A 21,740-nucleotide genomic window follows, 5' to 3' on the forward strand; every position below is an offset into this window, starting at 1 on the left:
CCATAAAAATATTAAAATAATTATTAAACCAGGTGGTAGTAGCCAGGTGGTGGTGGCGCACGCCTTTAATCCCAGCACTCGGAAGGCAGAGGCAGGTGGATCTCTGAGTTTGAGGCCAATCTGGTCTACAAGAGCTAGTTCCAGGACAGGCTCCAAAGTTAGAGAGAAACCCTGTCTTAAACAAAACAAAACAAAACAAAAAAAAAACCCCAAAAAACAGGCGGTGGTGCACATCTTTAATCCCAACATTCAGAATGCAGAGACAGGTGGATCTCTGAGTCCAAAGCCAGCCTGGTCTACAGAACAAGTGCCAGGGCAGGCTCCAAAGCTACACAGAGAAACTGTGACTCAAAAAAAACAAAAAACAGCCAGGGCTACCCTTACCCTGAGCTTAGACCCACTTTAATGCCAAAGTAGCTTTGTTCTGAGGACAGAATGGCTCAGCGGTGATCCATCCCAGATGGCATCCACAGTAGCCTCCTCTTTTCCTCTGGTGATGTGGATCGTATTGCTGCCTCCCTGAGCTCTTGCTTCTACTCCAGTTGGGAGCAAGTAAACTCTAGGCAGATTATATACAGCTTCACTAGATATGATGTTGCCCTGACAGGCCTGGGCCTTCTTCCGCCCTCTCCTGCCTTCAAGCTGTCAGTAGTGGTTTAGGCTCACAAATGTGAGCAGTACCAGCCAGCAGCCCAGCCCAATGCTAATGGGCGGATAAACTAAGGCCTTCATAGATGGACAGACATTTTGGTGTTCAAGCCTGGAAACCACACTGCAAGTCCATGTAACTGGGAGAGACCCAGCAGGGTCAGTAGCCTAAGGTGGAGTTGCCATGGCAACCCCAGTTCCATCCATCTGGCTTTCACAGCTTAGTTCCAGAGGATTTTCTTTCCCAAGCAGCAGTATTGAGCCCTGAAAGGAAGAGGAGTAAGCGTGCCTGTCCAGGTTCTCATGTAGGAATTTCTTCTGGAATTAAAAAATAAGGGATGGAGAGATGGCTTAAGGGCTCTTGCTGCTCCTGCATAGGACCTGAGTTCAATCACCAGCACCATGTTGCCTGCTCACGACACCTGTCACCACCTCCCGGGGATCTGACTCCTCTGGCTTCCTGGAGCACAGTCTGCACTCATGTGCACACATACATACACAAATAAAAATAGCGGGAAGTAAATCTTGGGGCTGGAGAGGTGGCTCATCAGTTGAGAGAACTTGCTCTTCCAGCTGTGTCCATTCTCAGCACCCACATGTTGACACATAGCTCCAGTCCCAGGGATCTGATGCCCTCTTCTGACTTCCTCAAGCACCAGGTACACACATGGTACACAGACATACATGCAAGCAAAACACTAATAAAAAAAAATCTTAAATTTAAAAAAAAATTCTTTAATAAAATGCTGAGGATGTAACTTAGTGGTAGAACATTTTTGTCTAGCAGATGCAAACTTGGAGGTTTGATCACTTGAATTGCATTAAATAAATAAAATTTATTTTCCTTATTTTTTTTTTTTTCGAGACAAGGTTTCTCTGTAGCTTTGGAGCCTGTCCTGGAACTAGCTCTTGTAGACTAGGCTGGCCTCGAACTCAAGATTCACCTGGCTCTGTTTCCCGAGTGCTGGGATTATTTTACTTTCTTGGGGCTCCTATATCGCAGGTTAGCCTTAAACTTGATATGTAGCTGAGGATAATACTGAACTTGTGCTTCTCTCGCTCCCTCCTCCCAAGAGCCAGCATTGCAGGCGTGTATCACGTCACCCAGTTTACGTCCTACAAGTAGTAGACAAGTACTTGACCAAGGGGCCTGAGACGATGGTGAAACAAGTAAAAGAATTTGTTGCCTGATGGCCTGAGGTTCAATTTTTGGTCCCTCCTTGCTGTGATGAGAACCCAACTCCTGCAAGTTGTCCTCTGACTGGCAAGTGTATGCACACATTCAGATTTTTAAAAAAACAAAACAAAAAAACACATTTTGTTTGTTTGTTTTTTTGAAACAAGGCTTCTCTGTATAGGCTTGGCTGTCCTAGACTCACTTTGTAGACCTGGCTGGCCTGGAACTCACAGAGATCCGCCTACCTCTGCCTCCAGAGTGCAGGGATTAAAGGCATGTTTCACCACCACCTCGCAATTTTTTTTAAAAGATCAGAAACTGGAATTGGGTGTGGTGGCACACACTTTTGATCCCAGCATTCTAGAGATAGAAACAGGCCTGGTTTACACAGTGAATTCTAGGACAGACATGTACACAGTAACACCCTGTTTTAAACCCCCCCCCCCCATAAAAAACAATAATAAAGTTGGGTGTGAGGGCCAATAGCTGAAATCCTAGTATACTTACAGTGAGAAGAGAGGTGAGACTGGCCAACCAGGTGGACCAGTTAGCTTGGACGCCATTGCCTAGAAACAAGACCCTGCCTCAAAAGCAAGGTGGAAGAGAACCAGCTCTGGAAAGTAAACTGACCTCCGTGTGCATGCACTCTGCCTTCCACTCACATACACAAGTTTTTAAAATTTCTACTGTTTTGGGATGAAATAAAATTTAACCTCTAACTTTGCTGGATACTTTCTTTCATTAAAGTTTGGGAGAAAAATAGCAGGGCAGGCAAACTAAATCTCTGCAGCTGCCGGGAGGTGATGTTCAGGAAGAAGAAAGGGGGCTATACCCTTTTTAGAAAAAAGCTGGCTGGCTGGGTGTGGTGGCACGCCTTTGACCCCCACCCTTGGGGCAGGGTAGAGGGAGGCAGAACTCTAAGAGTTCAAGGCCAGCCTGTCTATGGAGGGAGGTCCAGGACAGCTAGAGCTACAACACAAAGAATCCCGTCTCAAACCACTCCCCCCCACACACACTCAAAGTCAAACAAAAAACAAAAAACCCCAAAAAACCAAAAACCTGGGCCCGGTGATGGTGGCACATGGCTTTAATCCCAGCACTTCAGAGGCAGAGGCAGGTGGATCTCTGTGAGTTCGAGGCCAGCCTGGTCTACTAGAGCTAGTTCCAGGACAGGCTCCAAAGCTACAGAGAAACCCTGTCTCGAAAAAAAAACTAAAAACAAAAACAAAAAAACCTGGCTGGTTTAGCAATAGAGGTTTGCAAGCTTCTGTGGATTCAGGGGTGGGAATGATCTTCAGAGAAAGAGTGCCAGGGCAAGCATGTTTAGGATTTTGACTGGTATTTAAAAGAGTTTGGCCAGAGTTTGGTAGATAGACCTAATTCCAGGACAACGACAGAGAGAGAGACAGAGAGAGACAAAGACAGAGACAGAGAGAGACAGAGAGATTGGGTGTGGCAGAAATTACGATTTCTGTGGGCTGGGTTAGCAGTGAAGACTGGTAAATAACTGTCTCTGTTTTGAGAATGGATCAGGTTAACCTTCAATTCCTCCTTTACAGGTTTGAAATTGGTAATCCTTCTGCCTCATCACCACTTCCTCTTTTACTTGGAATGAGGTTGTTTGCTGGGTGAAATTCACTGTTTATCAACTGAGACTTGTTGATGAACCAGATACGCGGAAACAAACCTATACGTCTTGCCTTTGGGGGACTTGTGAGGAGGATTGCTGGGGGACAGCATGGTCTACATAATGAGTTCCTGGCCAGGCAGAAGATCTTTTCCCAAAGGGAAGGGGGTGAAGGGTGGGGCACTGAAGAGAGAGCACACAGTAACTGTCTCAACAGGAGTTTAGGAAAGAGCTGTTAGGGCAGTGTATGAGTTGTAGCCTATAATATGGACGATAAGGCACGAGTCAGGAGAATGGGGACATGAGCCCAATGAGCAGAATCCAGGGATTATTGAAGTGTCTGGCCCAGCCAAAGTACCATCTTTATTTTTATTCACTTATTTATTTATTTTTTCTGACTGTCCTGGAACTCATACTATGAAACAGGCTGGCCTTGAACTCACAAAGATCTGCCTAAGGCTGCCTTCCAAGTGCTGGGATTAAAGGCGCGCGCCACCAAGGCTGTACCCTCTTTGGATTTTTGTTTCTCACGATATTCCTGAGCTGGCTTCAGACTCACTGTGTGAACCAGACTGGCCTCAAACTCATAAAAATGCTCCTGCTTCTGCGTCCTCAGCGCTGAGATTGAAGATGTGCAAATGCATCATCACACCCGGCCAGAAGTCTCTTCTGTCCATAGGGAACAGCTCCTGTGAATCCCATCTGTTCCTGTAGCAGTTGCTGTTGGAGGTATTATTGGAGGGATAATAGAGAGAGGAAAGCTAAGTCAGGCACTAAAAGCCTAAAGATTTACTCTGCTGCGAAAGACTCTGCAATAGCAGGCGCAAGGTCCGGGAGGAGGACTATCTCTCTGGGGACTATGTAAACTAGGGCACACCACCTTCTAGCCAACCAAGAGCTGTCGCTTTAAGAAGCGCCACCCACGTGACCAACGAAGGCTTGGTGCCTTCAGCGCTCATTCACACTGACCAATCTTGAGGCGGGACGCCCATTGGTGGGCGGGAAACTCAGGAGACGGCCACCGATTGGCTCCGCGTTTTGAGGGCGGAGTCTGAGCTCCGAGAGAGGGAATTAGCCGGAGCCGGGGAGTAGAAGCTGCCGCCGCCTCTCCGGCAGGCGCCCTCGCAGCGCCGGAGTCTGCAGGTGAGCAGGCCCTGCTGGGGTCCAGGGCTTCGCGTCCCGCGGTGGGCTGCTCACCAGAGCCTGGGAGCCGGCGGGGGCCCGCCCTCTTCATCGAGCACGTGACACAAGTTCCGTAACCCTTGACCTTCCCACTCCACCCCACGCCCTCCGGATCTGGGATGAAGTAAGGTGGATTGGAAGATGCGCAACCCTGAGGTCCTAGGAGGTCGGCTCCCACGCTTTCTGGGCAGAGGGACTTGGAACTGAGGATGTGCAGGACAGGAGACTGAGGAGTGGGAGACCCTGGTCACAAACTGGATTTTGTGAGGTCTCAATAGGGGGATATGATAGAGTAAGTCCCTCCTGGCTTTCCACACACCCAATACTGAGTGCTCCCATTTTAGAGATGGGAAAACTGAAGCATACTCATCCAGTGGTGCATCTAATTGTGGGACTCCAAATCCTTGAGCTACTAAGCCAGGCCTAGTTCAAACACAAGTCTGCTGCTTGTAAATATAGTATTCTGAGTTAATTTACTACAAAGGTTCGAGCCCCTGCCATCTAATTACTCAATGCCCACTGGTTGGCCTTGGACAGTCCAGGTAATCTCTCTGAGCTATGGCTTTTGTGACTTGGTGAAATGAACAAAATGTATACTGTATATATCTCATAGGTTAGAATGAGGTTATAGAGTGTTGCTAGCTGGAAGCCACATTTATGTGCTTAGAAAAATAGCTGTGCTGGAGAGATGGCTCGGTGATTGTTTAAGAACACTAGCTGCTCTTCTAGAGGACCTGGGTTCAATTCCTAGCACTCACATGGCAGCTCACAACTGTCTGTAACTGCAGTTCAAGGGGATCTGTTATCCTCACATAGACATATGTGCAGGCAAAACACCAATGTACATAAAAATAAATCTTTAAAAGCCAGGAGTGGTAGCACACGCCTTTAATCCCAGCACTCGGGAGACAGAGGCAGGCAGATCCCTATGAGTTCGAGGCCAGCCTGGCTCAAGAGCTACTTCCAAGACAGGCTCCAAAACTACAGAGGAAATCCTGGCTCAAAGAACCAAGCAAACAGAAAAAGGAATGAAGAATAACTGTTCTTTCTTTTTTCAGCAAGTGTTAATGAGGGCATAGTATGTGCTGACATTGCTGCTGGATGCTTGGGCCGCAAAGGTGAGCATACAGACCATGGTCTTTGCTGGTGTGCAGCTCAGTCTGCTGAGGACCACATGCTGGCCTGCAGCACCCCCTTAAAAAGAGTGGGAATGATGGTAAAAAGCCGTGTGTAGTGAGCTTGTAACCCAGCTCTGCGTATGCCAAGGTAGGCGGCTCTCTGGGGCTCGCTGACCAGCCAGCCTACTAATTAATCTGTGGGCCTCAGGTTCCAGGGAGAGACCCTGTCTCAAAAAACAAAGTGGGCAGCTCCTCAGGAGGAGTGATAACCAGGGTTGTCTTCTGGTGTGAACTCTGCAAACACTACCCACGAAGTTGTGCAACTGTGTAGTTACAGACTGTTTGGCCCTAAGGTTCTGCCACTGAGCTATATCTTCAACCTTCTTTTTAAATTTTTTTATATTTTTCTTGAGAGGGTTCCTCTGTAACCCTGACTGTCCCTAGAATTTGTTCTGGCTGTGGACCAGGCTGGCCTCAAACACAGAGATCTTCCTGTCGCTGCCTCCTGAATGCTGGGATTAAAGGTGTGCACCATCACTTCAACTCCAGCCTTCTTTTTATTTTGAGATAGTCTGAGTTGTTTGGGTAACCTTGAACTCATTTCATAGTCAAGGTGGACTTGGAACTATCCATGCTCCTGCCTCAGAACTGCTTTAAGGACAAATGACAGGGATATTTACACAACCTGAGCAAGTGACATTTGAACAGTGATGCGAAGGGAATAGATGCTGGATCACTCAGTTAAAGAGATTTAAGGAGGAGAATAAAGAAGGGGGAGTGACGCAAAGAAGAAACAGAATGGACTGAGGTCCTGAAATAAGCACATGAAAGGTAGTAGGAAGATTTGCAGACAGCATGTCTGCAGCCTTTCCAGCTTGGGCCAGTTTTGTTCTTTATTTTTTTTAAATATTCATTTATTTATTATGTATACAATATTCTGTCTGCATGTATGCCTGCAGGCCAGAAGAGGGCACCAGATCTCATTACAGATGGTTGTGGGCCACCATGTGGTTGCTGGGAATTGAACTCAGGACCTTTGGAAGAGCAGGCAGTGCTCTTAACCACTGAGCCATTTCTCCAGCCCCGCCAGTTTTGTTCTTTATTTTCCAGAAGCAATGTGGGAGATTGGGAGGAGAGTGATGGGGGTTACATGCATTGCCCATTGGTTTTAGAGATGAAGAATGATGAATCTTTGCTGGAGTTCTGGGAGCTTGTCTGGGTGGATCATCTTGGACCTGGCCTTGTTGAGCCTCTAAACTCCCTGTTTGTGGATTATAGAGCAAGAGGAGCAGGCACGGATGAGAGGGTCTTGCTTGTCCTGTGTTTGGGGGGCACTCTTAGAGATATTGGACAGTTTTTTTTTTAAATTTTTTTATTTTTTTTATTTTTTTGGTTTTTCGAGACAGGGTTTCTCTGTGGTTTTGGAGCCTGTCCTGGTACTAGCTTTTGTAGACCAGGCTGGCCTCGAACTCACAGAGATCCGCCTGCCTCTGCCTCCCGAGTACTGGGATTAAAGGCGTGCGCCACCACCGCCCGGCTATTGGACAGTTTTTAATCCTTCCTTTTGTTTCCATTCCCAGCTCCACTGGGACCATGTCGGAGAGAGAAGAGCGGAGGTTTGTGGAGATCCCTCGGGAGTCAGTTCGACTCATGGCAGAGAGCACAGGGCTGGAGCTGAGTGATGAGGTTGCAGCTCTGCTTGCTGAAGATGTGTGCTACCGTCTCAGAGAGGCCACACAGGTGCGCTGCTCTCAGCTCTCTTTAGCCCTTCTCCCTTTGTTCTTTCCTGTTACCCCCTCCCACACTGGCTGGTTCAATGAACGTATGTTAGGTACCTTGTGTTTTGAAGTTAGGAGACAGTCTAGATCTTTTAAAGAGTCCTTATCTAAGCCAGGCAGTGATCGTGTATGTTAGACTAATTAGAATCATGTTTCAGGAGGCAGAAGTAGGTGGATTTCTGAGTTGGAGGTCACCTTGGTCTACAGAGTGAGTTCCAGGACAGCCAGGGCTACACAGAGAAACCCTGTCTTGAAAAAAAAAAAAAAAAACAAAAAAACAAAAGACAAATGAACAAAAACATTTTCTACCCAGTTAGTCATCTAGAAAAGAAAACACTAGCTGAGCATTTTCTTATGACACTTCTTACAATGTCCTGCCACCCAGGCAGAGTTGATAGATAGTGACACCCCGCACAGGATACACTAAGGCACACAGCTGGGTCGTGATGTGAGAAAGTTTGCAAAGGCTGAGCTGGAGAAACCAGGCTTTCTGATTGCTGGTGTGGGGTCCTCTTTGTCTCTTCAATCTAACCCATTTCCTTTGGGGGTTCCTACACCTGCTCCCTGCGTCCTGACTCTGGCTTCTGTTCATCCCCTCCCAGAATAGCTCTCAGTTCATGAAGCACACCAAACGAAGGAAGCTGACGGTAGAGGATTTCAACAGGGCTCTCAGGTGGAGCAGTGTGGAGGTGAGTGGAGTACGGCCACAGAGGGCTACCTCACCCCTGTTTAGATCAGGGCTGGCAATGTTGTGAGACATGGAGATAAATAGGTCAGGTGCTGGACCCAGACCAAAGCAATATGAGTTCTGAAAGAATGGAAAGGCCCCCGGGATCCTGGACAGTGGGGAATGATTCGTAAAAGAGATAGAGCTTGAGCTAGGCCTTAAAGAGTGCTGAGGAAATTGAGCTTGAAGTACTCCAGAAATAAAAAGGCATGCTGGGTAAGGAAACATGGGGTATTAACCTGTGTTGGTGTAGTTCTGGGTCAGGGAGTTGAGAGAGGAAGGTAGTGTTTTTAGAGTTGTTTGGCTGTGAGGGACTGGCACCTTAGTGGGGCATAGAACTCTTACAGTTCTAAGAGGAAGGTAACATCCAGCCCTTGACCTGGTGAGCCATAGCATCCCGGGACCTAGGGACTGTCCTCCAGCATAAGCTTCCTGCCCCGATCAGGAGCGCCCCATCCCTGCTCTTGTTCCTTCACTGGATTGACTCTGTTTGCTAATCTTCTTTCTCCTCAGGCTGTGTGTGGCTATGGGTCCCAGGAGGCCCTGCCCTTGCGCCCCACAAGAGAGGGTGAGCTCTACTTTCCAGAGGATCGAGAAGTGAACCTCGTGGAGCTGGCATTGGCCACCAACATCCCCAAGGGCTGTGCAGAGACAGCAGTCAGAGGTGGCTGCTAGGGTCCTCCTTGGGCTTGGGACAGGAACTGGATGGTCTGAGTGGTGCTGATGGGCCAACTTTTAGGAAGGGTGGAATTTGGAGGGGCAAAATCCCAACTGACATCCATCTCTTTCCCTTAATTTTAGTCCATGTCTCCTATCTGGATGGCAAAGGAAACCTGGCACCTCAGGGATCAGGTAAATGGCAGTGTGGAGAATGGACTGTCCTGAAGAACTCTGTAGGAGTGAGGGGCATCTGTGCCTTTTGATCTGCATCTGCCAAGCATTTCCAGATGCCTGCCATGTTCTAAAGGAACACATGCCTTTTACCTGAAGCAGGACCCAGACCTATTAGCAGCCATAATGTATGTTAGAGGCCAAGACAGAAGTCTGTGCTGTATTCTGAGATCCCCAAGAAGTGCTTCACTTCCAGGGTACGCTGAGCGGAGCTTCAGAGAGCCTAAGTCATAGGCAATCGCAATCGGAGCTTTAGAACTGAGCAGGAATCTGTATGGCAGAGGGTGGGTGGGAGTAGATAGAGCCGAGGCAAGTGGAACCTGCCTGATCAGAGTGCACTGGGAGCAGCTGGAGCCTGCGCCTGCGCCTTCTGCTTGATTGGGTCCCGTGTGGGTGGGTGTGGTAGCTGTAGGGTGGCAGGCTGAGGAAGCCTTGAGAAGGCTGTCCCTTCATGTGTGACCACTTCCTTCTTACCTCATCACAGTGCCCAGCGCAGTGTCTTCACTGACAGATGACCTTCTCAAGTACTACCAGCAAGTCACGCGGGCTGTACTGGGGGACGATCCACAGCTGATGAAGGTGAAACAGTGACGAGGCATAAAGTCAGAGTTTGAGATCCCCATGAATATTTCAGTTGTCTAGTTCGTGTCCTTTGTAGATGAACTGTTTACTGTGGTGGAACCCATTCTCTAGTGGCATGTGTCCTCTGTGTGATCCCCTGCTATGCCAGTCCTAACTCCTTCATGCTCTAGTAGAAACCATTGTTCCCGGGCAGTGGGCAGCAGAGCAGGTGCTTCTAATGATTGGATTCTCACACCTTCATTCCTGATTCCCATTTTTTTGAGGTGTCTATTGATCTGGAGCCAAATGAGGCATTTAATTAATTAATTAATTAATTTTTTTTTTGAAGCAGGGTTTCTCTAATTAACAGTCATAACTGTCCTGGAACTAGCTAGTTCTTGGTAAGGAAAGGGAAAATACAGGTCCAGGTCAGGTGCCTCCAGGTGCCCATCCAGGCCTGCTCTCAAGCGTAGTTCCTGGACTGCTCCCTGAGCTGCTTCTTTAGCCTCTGGACATCACCGGAGGCTTTACTCTCTGGTCCACAGTCATGTGCCTTTTCTGTGTGACACGATCCTCACCTTCACATCTGGCTGCTGCTATTTCACTTAAAAAACTAGGAACATTGTCACCATCCACTTCTGTCCTCAGAACTTGGCTCCTGGGCTAGCCATGCATTGTTTAGCGTGTGCAAAGGCCTGGATTGGATAGGTACTTTATAAGACCCTGTCTCAGTAGAGAACAAAGGGAAATAAAAACTTAGCTCTTGGTCACTCATGGATGGCATGCGTTCACTTTTTCTATTAACAGATAGTATTGTTGTCTGTGTCAGCAGGTTTCCACATCAGGGCATGCACATTTAACATAACACGTGGTGCTGTGCTAACCCACCAGAATGGTGGCTCTCTTTTATTGGGATGGTTCCTTTCAGGTCGCCCTCCAGGACCTGCAGACAAACTCCAAGATTGCTGCACTCCTGCCTTACTTTGTTTATGTGGTCAGTGGGGTAAGTGACCAGTTTTCTAATGGAGATGGCCCTGCAGTGCTTAGGGCTCATAGCAGATGCTGTCAGAATGTCAGGCTCCTGTCTCTCCATGTCTTTCTAAGCCACCCGCCTTTACCAACAGGTCAAATCTGTAAGCCATGACCTGGAGCAGCTACACCGACTACTGCAGGTGGCACGGAGCTTGATACGGAACCCACACCTCTGCTTGGGGCCCTATGTCCGCTCCCTGGTGGGGAGTGTGCTCTATTGCGTCTTGGAGCCCCTGGCCGCCTCCATCAACCCTTTGAATGACCACTGGACTCTTCGGGATGGGGCTGCACTTCTTCTCAGCCACATCTTCTGGTAGCCACTGGGCTGGAAGTGAATAGAGGATGGGATGGCTTACAGAGTCAGCTGGGCTGTGGTAGGAAACTGTGAAGCCTTTGGCTTTGAGATCAAATGTTGAGTGTAGACCCTTCCCTTAGAGTCCTAGCCGGCATGTCATGGTCCAGTACAAATATACTAAGATATCCATCTTTTGTCCCTTGGATACTGAGTCAGTCAAACCTGGCAGCCTGTCCCAGAGTGCCCTACAAATCCTCGAGTCTTTGTGTGCGGTACCTCATTGCCTTTCCTGACTGTTGCTCCCACAGGACTCATGGTGACCTTGTAAGTGGCCTCTATCAGCAGATTCTGCTATCCCTGCAGAAGGTCCTGACAGACCCTGTTCGGCCTCTCTGTTCTCACTATGGGGCTGTGGTAGGGCTGCATGCTCTGGGCTGGAAGGTGAGGACCTGGCTTTTCTCACACATCTTTGACAGTTGCCATGTATGGTAAAGAAATAGCATTCATGTATATTTTTATTGTAAAAGTGGTGTGCTTGATGCAGCTGTGTGTTGAGACCTTGCCTTGGGCCAGGTTTATCGTATACCTTGACTGTGTAAATGTGTCAGTCATCCTTTCAGAACTCTTGCTTGGTGGTCTCTATAGTATGCTCGTGTTTTTTTAATGAATCCCTGCCCATTCCCTAACACCATGTTAGTAAATACCCTCATTTTCTTTGTTTCTCTCCTTTTCTCTTTGGGTTTTTTGTTGGAGACAGTGCTTATTTTGTTGCCCATATTGGCCTTCAGTTTGTGATCCTCCTGCCTCAAGCACCATGCTTTTTTTTTTTTTTTTTCCTTGAGACAGGGTTTCTCTGTAGCTTTGGAGTCTGTCCTGGAACTAGCTCTTGTAGACCAGGCTGGTCTCGAACTCACAGAGATCCGCCTGCCTCTGCCTCCCGAGTGCTGGGATTAAAGGCGTGCGCCACCAACGCCCGGCTGCACCATACTTCTTGACCATGTCATACTTTCATATTTACTTTTTTTTTTTTCTTAATGTCCTCAGTCTTTTAGGGTGCTTTCAGGGTTGCCCTAAGGAGAACCAACACACTTTATTTTTGCAGTGTTGGCCGTCAGATTCTGGGTCTTGTTCACATTTTGCAGGTGCTCCCCCCATCTCCCTCCCCTCCACTCTTTTGTTATGTTTCTTCCCAGTTTCTTGCTGTGGTGCTGCTTCAAGGGGGCTGTCCCTTGTTAGTATATAGAAATAGTTGGTACGTGTGTGTTTTAAGATCAAGGACAGTTTTATTAGCCTTTAAGAGGAAAATATCCTAGGGTAGGCCAGTTGTAAATCTCAGACACTTCCCAGATGTGGAAGATGAAGGAAAGAAGAAAAAATATGCCTGGTTCATGCCCTTATACCCACCACTCTCTGTGAGTTCAAGGCCAGTCTGGTCTAAAGGAGCAAGTTCCAGAATAGCCCCGGCTATTAATACAGAGAAACCCCCCCTTGAAAAGCCCCTCCCAAAGGATAAAAAAACATGTCATTTGTGCTAAACTGGCAGAGTGGTAGGTAGTCACATGGTAAGGGAGGGGTTTTAGAGAATAAGGAAGTCCAAATGATCAGAAAAAGCGAATTAAGTTCTTGCCAGCATTTCAAAATAATAGTGCTAGACACAAAACAAACAAAAAAAGGTGTTTTGGGGCTGGAGAGATGGCTCAGAGGTTAAGAGAACTGACTGCTGTTCTAGAGGTCCTGAGTTCAATTCCCAGCAACCACATGATGGCTCACACCCATCTATAATGAGATCTGGTGCCCAGAACACTATATATGTAAAATAAATAAATTAAAAAAAAAAAAGGTGTTTTGGTATCACCTTTTAATCCCAGCAGAGGCAGGCAGATCTCAAGGACTGCTTGGTTTACAGAAGCACAGGACAGCCAGGGCCACATAGAGAAACCCTTTCTTGGGGGGAAAAAATTTAAAAAAAGAAAGAGGGAAAATTGCACCTTGGTCCCCAGAAAAGTGGACAGACCCAACAAACCTCATGGTGAGGCGGCTCGAGACGGCCACTTTTTGTGTGATCTACCTACTTCCTTAAACTATCACTGCTGATTCTTTTTGGGTTTTGTTTTGTTTTGAGACAGCCTCGCATTTAACCCAGGCTGAACTTCATATGCAATGAGAGGATGACTTGAAACTCCTAATCCTGCTTCTTCTAGTCCTGGGATTACATTTATGCGCCCTTCTTTCCTTTCGTCCTTTTATTGTTATGGTGGAGGGCTGTATGTGGAAATGGTAGGTGGCTTTGTGCAGTTGACTCTTTCCTTCGCCTTTCATGGTCTCTGGGGATTAAACTTGGATTTCCAGGATTACACAGTAAGGACTTCTACTCTTTTTTTCTTTCTTTTCTTTTTTCCATGAATTTTGAAGCTGAGGGCTTCTACTCTGAATCGTATCTTTGGCCCTTATTTATTTATTTATATTTGAAATTTTGGTTTTGTTTTTCAAGACAAGGATTTCTCTGTAGCTTTGAACTCTCTCTCTGTAGACCAGGCTGGCCTTGAACTCACAGAAATCCGCTTGTCTCTGCCTCCCAAGTGCTGGGATTAAAGGTGCCACCAATGCCCAGCTTTTTTTTTTTTTTTTTTTTAAATGTTTATTTATTTATTATGTATACAATATTCTGTTTTGCATGTATGCCTGCAGGCCAGAAGAGGGCACCAGGCCTCATTACAGATGGTTGTGAGCCACCATGTGGTTGCTGGGAATTGAACTCAGGACCTTTGGAAGAGCAGGCAGTGCTCTTAACCTCTGAGCCATCTCTCCAGCCCCCCCCAGCTTTTTTTTTAAGGCAGGGTTTCACTCTAGCCCTCACTGGCCTGGGACTCTCTATGTAGACCAGGGTGTTCTGAATTTGAGAGCAATCCATCTGCTTTTGCCTCCTAAGTGTTGGCTTAAAGTCGTGTGCCACATCTTGTTTGGTTTTCTTGAAACAAGGGTCTCAAGCTGACTTTGAACTTTGGTATATGCATGTTTATATATATAGAGAGGCTACAGGTTCATGTCAGACATCTTTTACGAATTGTCCACTTTAACTTTTTTAATGAGATGGTGGGCAGTTTCTGTTAATTGAAGCTGGAGCTCACCAGTTTATTAGACAAGATGCCAGCAAGCCACAGTGCTGGAATTATAAATGTGCATCCCTGGGCCTAGTTTGTTTTTACATGGATGCTGTGAATCTGAACTCAGGTCCTCATACCCCCATGGTAAACTTTTTACCAACTGAGCTATCTCCCCAGATCCATAGCCAGGAACTTTATTCCTCCCACCCCAAACTCCCCAGTGCTGACATTAACAAGTATGAACCAACATGCCCAACCTAGATTTTTGTTAGTAAGATATCTTTACATTCATAGGATAAACTCAGTTTAGTTGTAATTTAAGAAGCAGAAGTTTGCCAGGTAGTGGTGGTGCACTCCTTTAATCCTAACACTAGGAAGGCAGAGGCAGAGGCCTCTGAGTTCGAGGCCAGCTTGGTCTACAAAGTGAGTTGCAGGAGAGCCAGGGCTACACAGAGAAACCCTGTCTTGAAAAACCAAAGAAATAAAAGAGAAAGAAACAAAAGTTTCTTTTTTTTTTTAAAGATATTTATTTATTATGTATACAATATTCTGTCTGTGTGTATGCCTGAAAGCCAGAAGAGGGCACCAGACCTCATTACAGATGGTTGTGAGCCACCATGTGGTTGCTGGGAATTGAACTCAGGACCTTTGGAAGAGCAGGGAATGCTCTTAACCACTGAGCCATCTCTCCAGCCCCCGAAACAAAAGTTTCTATTGGTTCAAACTGAATTTTTATTTGCTGATTTATCCCAAGTTGGCCTTCGATTTGTTTTGTAGCTGAAGATAATCTGAGCCTTCTGAATGCTGCCGTTTCAGGATTATAGGCATGTACATCACACCTGGTTTATGCAGTGCTGGGCAAGATTAGGGCTTAGAACATGTTAGTCAAGCACTCAACTAACCGAGCTACATTTTAGCTCCTTTTTTTTTTTTTTTTTTGTTTGCTTGTTTTTTGTTTTTCAAGACAGGGTTTCTCTGTATTAACAGCCGTAGCTGTCCTAGAACTAGCATTGTAGACCAGGCTGGCTTCAAACTCACAGAAATCTGCCTGCCTCTGCCTCCCAAGTGCTGGGACTAAAGGTATGTGCCTCCACCACCCGGCCATTTTAATTCCTTTTGAAAAAACTCTTTATTATTATGATTGCATAAGCATATGATGTTTGCCGTTTGTGGAGGTCAGAGGAGGTCATGACTCTGTAGTCAGGGCCCTCTTTCAACTTTACCTGGTTTCAGGGCATTGAACTCAGGTTACCAGCTTTGTACAGCAAATACCTTGATGCGATAATATATCCTGTGGGCCCTTGATGGTTTTTTTACTATTATTACTGGCCTTTATACAAAATTATCTTTTAAAAAAAATTTATGTGCATTGGTGTTTTGCCTGCATGTCTGTGTGAAGGCATTGTCCCTTGGAAATGGAATTGCAGTTGTGAGCTGCTATGTGGGTGCTGCGAATTGAACCCAGGTCCTCTGAAAGAGCAGCCAGTACTCTTAATTGCTGAGTCATCTGTCCAGTCCCTTATTACTGGTTTTTCTAAACAGGATTTCCTAGCCTCATGAACTAAAGATCTAATTGCTTCTTTTGCTCCTCCCAGCCCACCCCCTTGCAATTAAAGGTGTGAGCCACTATGTCTGCCTGTTTTTATACAAACGGGCAAAGTGAAGCCCAGGCTGACCTTAAATTTGGAATCAGACTTGTGAATGATAGGGTTACATACTTGCACCTCAAAATCTTGCTTTAAAAAAAAAATTATGATTGAGATCACTTTTCTGAGTGTATTTTTATGTCCGTAAATTTTAGCAAGATATTTCAGTGTCTTTCACAGTTATTTAAAATGTAATTCCAGCTGGGTGGTGTTGACACATACCTTTAGTCCCAGCATTTCGGAGGCAGAGGCCTGTGGATCTCTTTGAGTTCAAGGCCAGCATGGTCTACAGAGTGAGTTCCAGGACAGGTTCCAAAGCTACAGAAACCCTGTCTCGGAAAAAAAAAAAAAATTCTCGCTATTTTTCTTACGAATTTGACAGGTAGGTGATGGGATTTTCAAATGTTCATGCTCTGTGCATGAGTGATCCAAGTCTACCTTACAAGTCAAAGCCCATCTCAAATATCAATATATTTTGTTTAGTCTTAGTTGCTTTTCCCCAGATAACTATTGTATTTAAAAGTCTATAATCAAAGCCATGTGTGGTAGTACACTGTGTATTAATCCCAGAGTTTGGAAAACTAAAGGGAATTCTCAGGAATCCAAGGCCCAGTCTGGGCTCCCAGCAGGGTCATTTCAACAAGGTCTCTGGATTGTTCTTGTGTGTGGTCTGAACTCCACTCCTGTTTCTCTAATAAGAACAGCACTTTCAGCCGGGTGGTGGTGGCGCGCGCCTTTAATCCCAGCACTCGGGAGGCAGAGGCAGGGGGATCTCTGTGAGTTCGAGACCAGCCTGGTCTACAAGAGCTAGTTCCAGGACAGGCTCCAAAACCACAGAGAAACCCTGTCTTGAAAAACCAAAAAAAAAAAAATAAAAAAATAAAAATAAAGAACAGCACTTTCCTGCTGATTGTATTCGCTAAGAATCACAATTTCTATGTTGTAATGATTTAATTATGTCTTACTATCCCACTGTAAATGCTAGTAATGAGACTTTTTACATTGCCTGTGGTTTTTTTTTTTTTTTTTGGTTTTTCGAGACAGGGTTTCTCTGTGGTTCATTGCCTGTGTTTTTATGTCTTTATCCTCATGCCTACCAAAAGCTTTTACATATCCCAGAGAAACGTTGGACATCCCAATGGAGAAATTGAGGACTGAGATAACAATCTGAGAGGATCTTTTGTGGGGAAGGACACTCAAGAGGGCATATGGAACATGGAACAAGGAACGAGGTTGTTTACTGCGTTCCTTTTTCCCTTCTAGGCTGTAGAACGAGTTCTCTACCCACATCTACCCACTTACTGGACAAACTTGCAGGCCGTGCTGGATGACTATTCGGTATCTAATGCCCAGGTTAAAGCAGATGGGCACAAAGTCTATGGAGCTATTCTGGTGAGTGGACCGCCCCTTACTACAGCTCAGCAGGTTTACTGAGATGCCTGCTGGCCCAGGTACCTTCTAGCTCTTTTTTTTTTTTTTTTTTTTTTTTTTTTGACAGGTGGCCGTTGAGCGACTACTGAAGATGAAAGCCCAGGCAGCAGAGCCCAATCGCAGTGGCCTTGGCGGGAGAGGGTACCATCGTGCTGAGGACTTGCCTTGGGACAGCCTTCTCCTAGAGTCTTCCCCGGGAGGCGGTGCCGAACCAGGCTTTGGGTCTGGTCTTCCCCTGCCGCCAGGAGGCGCCCGGCTAGAGGACCCTTCTTCCTTGACCCTGGCAGAAATCTACCGGGAGTTGTACGCTTTCTTTGGTGACAGCTTGGCCACACGCTTCGGCACTGGCCAGCCCGCGCCCACGGTCCCGCGCCCACCCGGAGACAAGAAGGAGCCAGTGGCCGCCCCAGACTCGGTGCGGAAAATGCCGCAGCTGACCGCTAGCGCCGTGGTCAGCCCGCAGGGAGACGAGAGCCCGCTCGGCGGGGGCCCCGCGACCGCCTCCGCCGCCTCGGAGAGCAGGCCGCTGCCGCGCGTGCACCGGGCGCGGGGCGCTCCTCGTCAGCAGGGTCCTGGCACCGGGACGCGCGACGTCTTCCAGAAGAGCCGCTTTGCGCCCCGCGGTGCCCCCCACTTCCGTTTTATCATCGCTGGGCGTCAGGCCGGTCGGCGCTGCCGCGGGCGTCTCTTTCAGACTGCTTTCCCCGCGCCCTACGGGCCCAGCCCGGCGTCCCGCTACGTGCAGAAGTTGCCCATGATCGGCCGCACCGGCCGCCCGGCCCGCCGCTGGGCGCTCTCGGACTATTCGCTGTACCTGCCCCTGTAAAGCTGCCGCCCCTTCAAGAATAAATTCTCCCCAGGAAGTGACGTGTCCGGGCTCGTGGGCGGGGCTTGGGCGGTTGGCTTCCTGGTGGCCCAGGCACCATGGCGCTGCGCTGGTTGCAGCGCGTTGAGCTCACGCTATTCGCTGCCGCCTTCCTGTGCGGGGCTGTGGCGGCTGCGGCACTGACCAGGACCCAGGTGCGGCTGCGGGGTGGGCTAGCCTTGGGTTGGAGCAGGCCGACGTCCGGGACTGGCCGCGGTAGCTCCACCGGTCTTAGGGGCTGAGAAGTCCCAAAGTTGTTTCCTTCCCGCCCAAGATGAGCCGGTTGTTAAACTGCTGCATAAACTTGCTTGGGTACTGAGACATACAAGCCGTCTTTGCATTTATCCAATAGAAACGTTTTGCCACCCCCCAACCAAAAAAAAAAATGTAGTGTAGAGGAGGTGATCGAGGTACCACATGATTCTAACGAGGTGTGTGAAATGAGGAAACGTAAATACCTACGTACATTTAAGATTTACTACTGCTGGGCAGTCTTGGTAATAGAGTACTTTGAGTCTCTATAGGAGTCTAGGACACTACAGGCTAGGAGAGCTGCTTGTTTAAGGGCACACAAGGTCAGGGTTTACTCCAGAATTTCTGCTCACAAAGAAGGCTGCAACTTGTGATTTCTCTTGGGTTTTTGTTTTTTGAGACAGGGTTTCTCTATGTATCTAGCCCTGGCCATCCTGGCACTCCCTCTAGACCAAGCTGGACTCGAACTGAAATATCTACCTGCCTCTGCCTCCCTGGTGCTGGGATTAAAGTGTGCCACCACTGTCCGGCATCTCTTGGGTTCATTAGAACCCACTGAATTTTCTGATCCCTTCGGGGCCCTGCAGACTTGGTTACCAGCAGATCTACATCAGTCTCTCCGTTTCTCCTAATTTGTGAACTAGCCCTGACATCTGGCAGTAACCTGCATCTCGGGACACTAAACTGGAAGGAAGGACTAAACAGCTTTCTCTCCACAGGGCTCCTTCGGTGGTAATTGCCCCTTGTATGGTGTGGCTGCCCTCAATGGCTCCTCTCTGGCCTTGTCAAGTCCCTCAGCCCCTTCCCTCTGCTCCTTTGTAGCTGTGGCTTCAGGCCTTTTGGCTCTCTACTGCCTTCTGCTTCTCCTCTTCTGGGTGTACAGCAGCTGCATCGAGGATTCCCACAGGTGATTGCCCTACTGAGGACAAGGGGCTGAGGTGAGGTGAGTTCCAGCTAAGCCTCACAGCTTGTTTTCTCTCCCTCAGAGGTTCTATAGGGCTCCGAATTGCTTTGGCCATCTCAGCTATAGCCATCTTCCTCATCTTAGTGTCTGCCTGCATACTTCGATTTGGCACCCGTTCTCTCTGCAATTCCATCATCTCCTTGAACCATACAATTAGGTAATGGGAGAGGGAGGGAAACCTGGCAGGGACTATCTTCCCTCTGTAGGGGACAAGTCATTTACGTTCCCATTTTATCCCCATCCTTTGGTCCTTTAAGAACACAAATGTGCTTAGAGCGTTTTCCCTCTCTCTATCCTCACAGCTGCTCTGATGCCCAGAAAATCTCATGGACACCCCCTGGAACTGCTGTGCAGTTTTACTCCAACCTACGAAATGCTGAAGTGAGACAAAGGGATATACTAAGATTAAATACCTGTAGCTCAAGTATGGAGTGTTCTCCATGTAATATGTGCTTGGCTGTAATTCAGCCAAAAGCTCCAAGTATCCGTGGGTGTGTCACCTGATTCTCAATAGAGGATATTGAGTACTGGAGATGGCGTCCTTCCTCATATTCCTGTTTTCTCTCACAGACCTCTTCTTGGGTGAATCTGGTACTGTGGTGTCTGGTTTGGATGCTCCAGGTCGTGCAGTGCAAGTCTGAAGCCACCCAGGCTCCAGAGAGGGGTGACCCAGAGTGGAGCTCTGAGACTGCTGCTCTTGTTGGGCACCGCCCATCTCGCTCCTGAAGAATGTTCAGCATGTTCTCTGCAGCCAGAAGCTCCATGCCCAAGAGCTTTCAATCTTGTCTCAAATACAGCCCTGTTTATACTGAGAGCCTCAGTTTTCCCTCCAGGAGGGAAACATTAGAATAGACCCCCCCGCCATACCTTTTCACCTTAACATTTCTTTTTGTACCAAAATAATATATATTACTTTTCTTCATCATGGTATAGCGTTCTTAATGTGAAAGAAAATAGATGGGAGAGAAGACAGAATGATGGCTTATCGGGCCCTTTAGAAGACAGATTTATTGGCTAGTAGTGAATCCTGGGTGCGTTTTCATTGCCCTGGCTTGGTTGTCTCATCTTGAGGGTTTGCATCCTCATCTGAGAAGGGTAAGCCACTTTTCACAGGCTCCGGTAGGCACCCACAGTGTTGTCAAAGAGTTGAGTGTTGGGAAAGTGTCCAGTTTTGTCCAAAAGGAAGTAGAAGCGTCGGCCTTTAATTTTCAGAGGCAGCATGGCAGGAACTTCACCTCTGTGGGCCATGCAGGAAACCTGGTTCAAGGGAACTGTGAAACGGGTCCCCAAGCCAAAGGGGGCATAAGTGGTGAGTGTCACTTGCTGCCCTCCTGCAAGGAGCATGACTGAACGCACAGATCGGAGAGAGTAGAGAAGACCAGCACCCAGGACCAAGGTTCCTGCAGGAGAAGCAAAGTGGGGTAAAGGATTATACAGACCCCTGTTAGAGCAACACATTGCTGTAATGGCTCTAACAGAATTTTGTGTTTCTAATTCTAAACCTATCACTTAGACAAGTTAAGCAGTAGTAGTGCACAACTTTAATCTGAGCACTCAGAAGGCAGAGGCAGGAGGATCTGAGTTCGAGGCCAGCCTGTTCTTCAGCGTGAGTTCCAGGACAGCCAGAGTTATACAGAAAAACTTCCTCCCTCCACTGTCAAAATGCTAATATTACATCTGGGTGCCACCATGTACAGTTTATGCAGTGCTGGGGATTGAATCCAAGGCCTCATGCCTTAGGCGAGCACTCTACAAATTGAGCCATACTGACGTTCTTATAGATGGCCAGCTTCGTCGTTAAAGGGAGAAAGTGAGCCAGTGGCTTCAGTAGCCTGCTCACGGCCAGAGGGAAGGGCAGACCTTGGCTTATGGTGTGTGGGGCGGAGGTGGGGAGTTGGAGAGCAAAGCATTCACGGACTTTCATCGCAACTGTACTGGATATCCCGCTTACATTTCCGCTCATCCAGGATTGGGAACCCTTCATTGAGTTTTGTGCTCACAGCCCCACGGCAACCTGAAGCCCATGCCCTTACCCATCGTGCCGCAACCAACAGCTAGCCCGTAGCGCCAGAGTGCAGAGCGCAGGTCGGTGTTGCCCTGGTTGGGAGCCTCCGCAGGACCTCGGATAAGAGGTCGGGACAAGGCTGCAACAGCCAGAGAGGTCCAGAAGATGCCCTGGCCGGCACAGAATAGTCCAAGGGTGGCAAAGAAGCGACCCCGTTCATTTCGGAAGAGCAGCACATCTCGTGGGACCTCATTTTGCAAATGCCGGTACACAGGCTGGGACCGCAGCAAGGAAAACAGACCGCGGACATCCCGCCACCAAGGTGCCGCCATAGCGCGGCACTTCCGTCCCCGGGGCGGGACTTCCTGTTACGACACATTCTCCCACCCCTTCCTGCAGCGAGGGAAAACAAGCCAGTAATAGGACACAAACTACAA

The 21,740-nt window shown here is 47.9% G+C and overlaps 3 protein-coding genes across 7 annotated transcripts; 2 read left to right on the forward strand and 1 right to left on the reverse strand.

Moving 5' to 3' along the window:
- The first annotated feature begins 4,503 nt into the window (after positions 1-4,503).
- Positions 4,504-18,097, forward strand: Taf6l (TATA-box binding protein associated factor 6 like). 4 transcript variants are annotated; one of them, XM_041660701.1, is made up of 12 exons: positions 4,504-4,595; positions 5,693-5,752; positions 7,333-7,492; positions 8,133-8,219; positions 8,771-8,921; positions 9,059-9,109; positions 9,633-9,727; positions 10,638-10,712; positions 10,834-11,054; positions 11,345-11,477; positions 17,050-17,178; positions 17,285-18,097. In XM_041660701.1, the coding sequence occupies exons 2-12, from the start codon at positions 5,736-5,738 to the stop codon at positions 18,041-18,043; spliced, it is 1,878 nt and encodes a 625-aa protein (XP_041516635.1). In that variant the 5' UTR covers positions 4,504-4,595; positions 5,693-5,735; the 3' UTR covers positions 18,044-18,097. The 4 variants fall into 4 exon arrangements, with proteins under 4 accessions (XP_041516635.1, XP_041516638.1, XP_041516637.1 ...); XM_041660703.1 differs by lacking the exon at positions 4,504-4,595 and adding an exon at positions 4,724-4,800; XM_041660702.1 differs by lacking the exon at positions 4,504-4,595 and adding an exon at positions 4,793-4,926.
- Positions 18,084-20,220, forward strand: Tmem179b (transmembrane protein 179B). 2 transcript variants are annotated; one of them, XM_041660707.1, is made up of 6 exons: positions 18,127-18,237; positions 19,054-19,066; positions 19,157-19,241; positions 19,321-19,455; positions 19,601-19,679; positions 19,869-20,220. In XM_041660707.1, the coding sequence occupies exons 1-6, from the start codon at positions 18,142-18,144 to the stop codon at positions 20,022-20,024; spliced, it is 564 nt and encodes a 187-aa protein (XP_041516641.1). In that variant the 5' UTR covers positions 18,127-18,141; the 3' UTR covers positions 20,025-20,220. The 2 variants fall into 2 exon arrangements, with proteins under 2 accessions (XP_041516640.1, XP_041516641.1); XM_041660706.1 differs by having other exon boundaries at positions 18,084-18,237; positions 19,054-19,241.
- Positions 20,221-20,286: 66 nt separating this feature from the next.
- On the reverse strand, positions 20,287-21,688 carry Tmem223 (transmembrane protein 223). Its single transcript, XM_041660708.1, has 2 exons — positions 21,332-21,688; positions 20,287-20,698 (listed from the first exon to the last, which is right to left on the reverse strand). The coding sequence occupies exons 1-2, from the start codon at positions 21,633-21,635 to the stop codon at positions 20,406-20,408; spliced, it is 597 nt and encodes a 198-aa protein (XP_041516642.1). The 5' UTR covers positions 21,636-21,688; the 3' UTR covers positions 20,287-20,405.
- Positions 21,689-21,740: the final 52 nt, after the last annotated feature.

Source organism: Microtus oregoni, unplaced genomic scaffold (genome assembly GCF_018167655.1).
Source record: "Microtus oregoni isolate MIOR12 unplaced genomic scaffold, Mior012 000012F_ref0000307, whole genome shotgun sequence".
Classification (NCBI taxonomy): Eukaryota; Metazoa; Chordata; class Mammalia; order Rodentia; family Cricetidae; genus Microtus; species Microtus oregoni.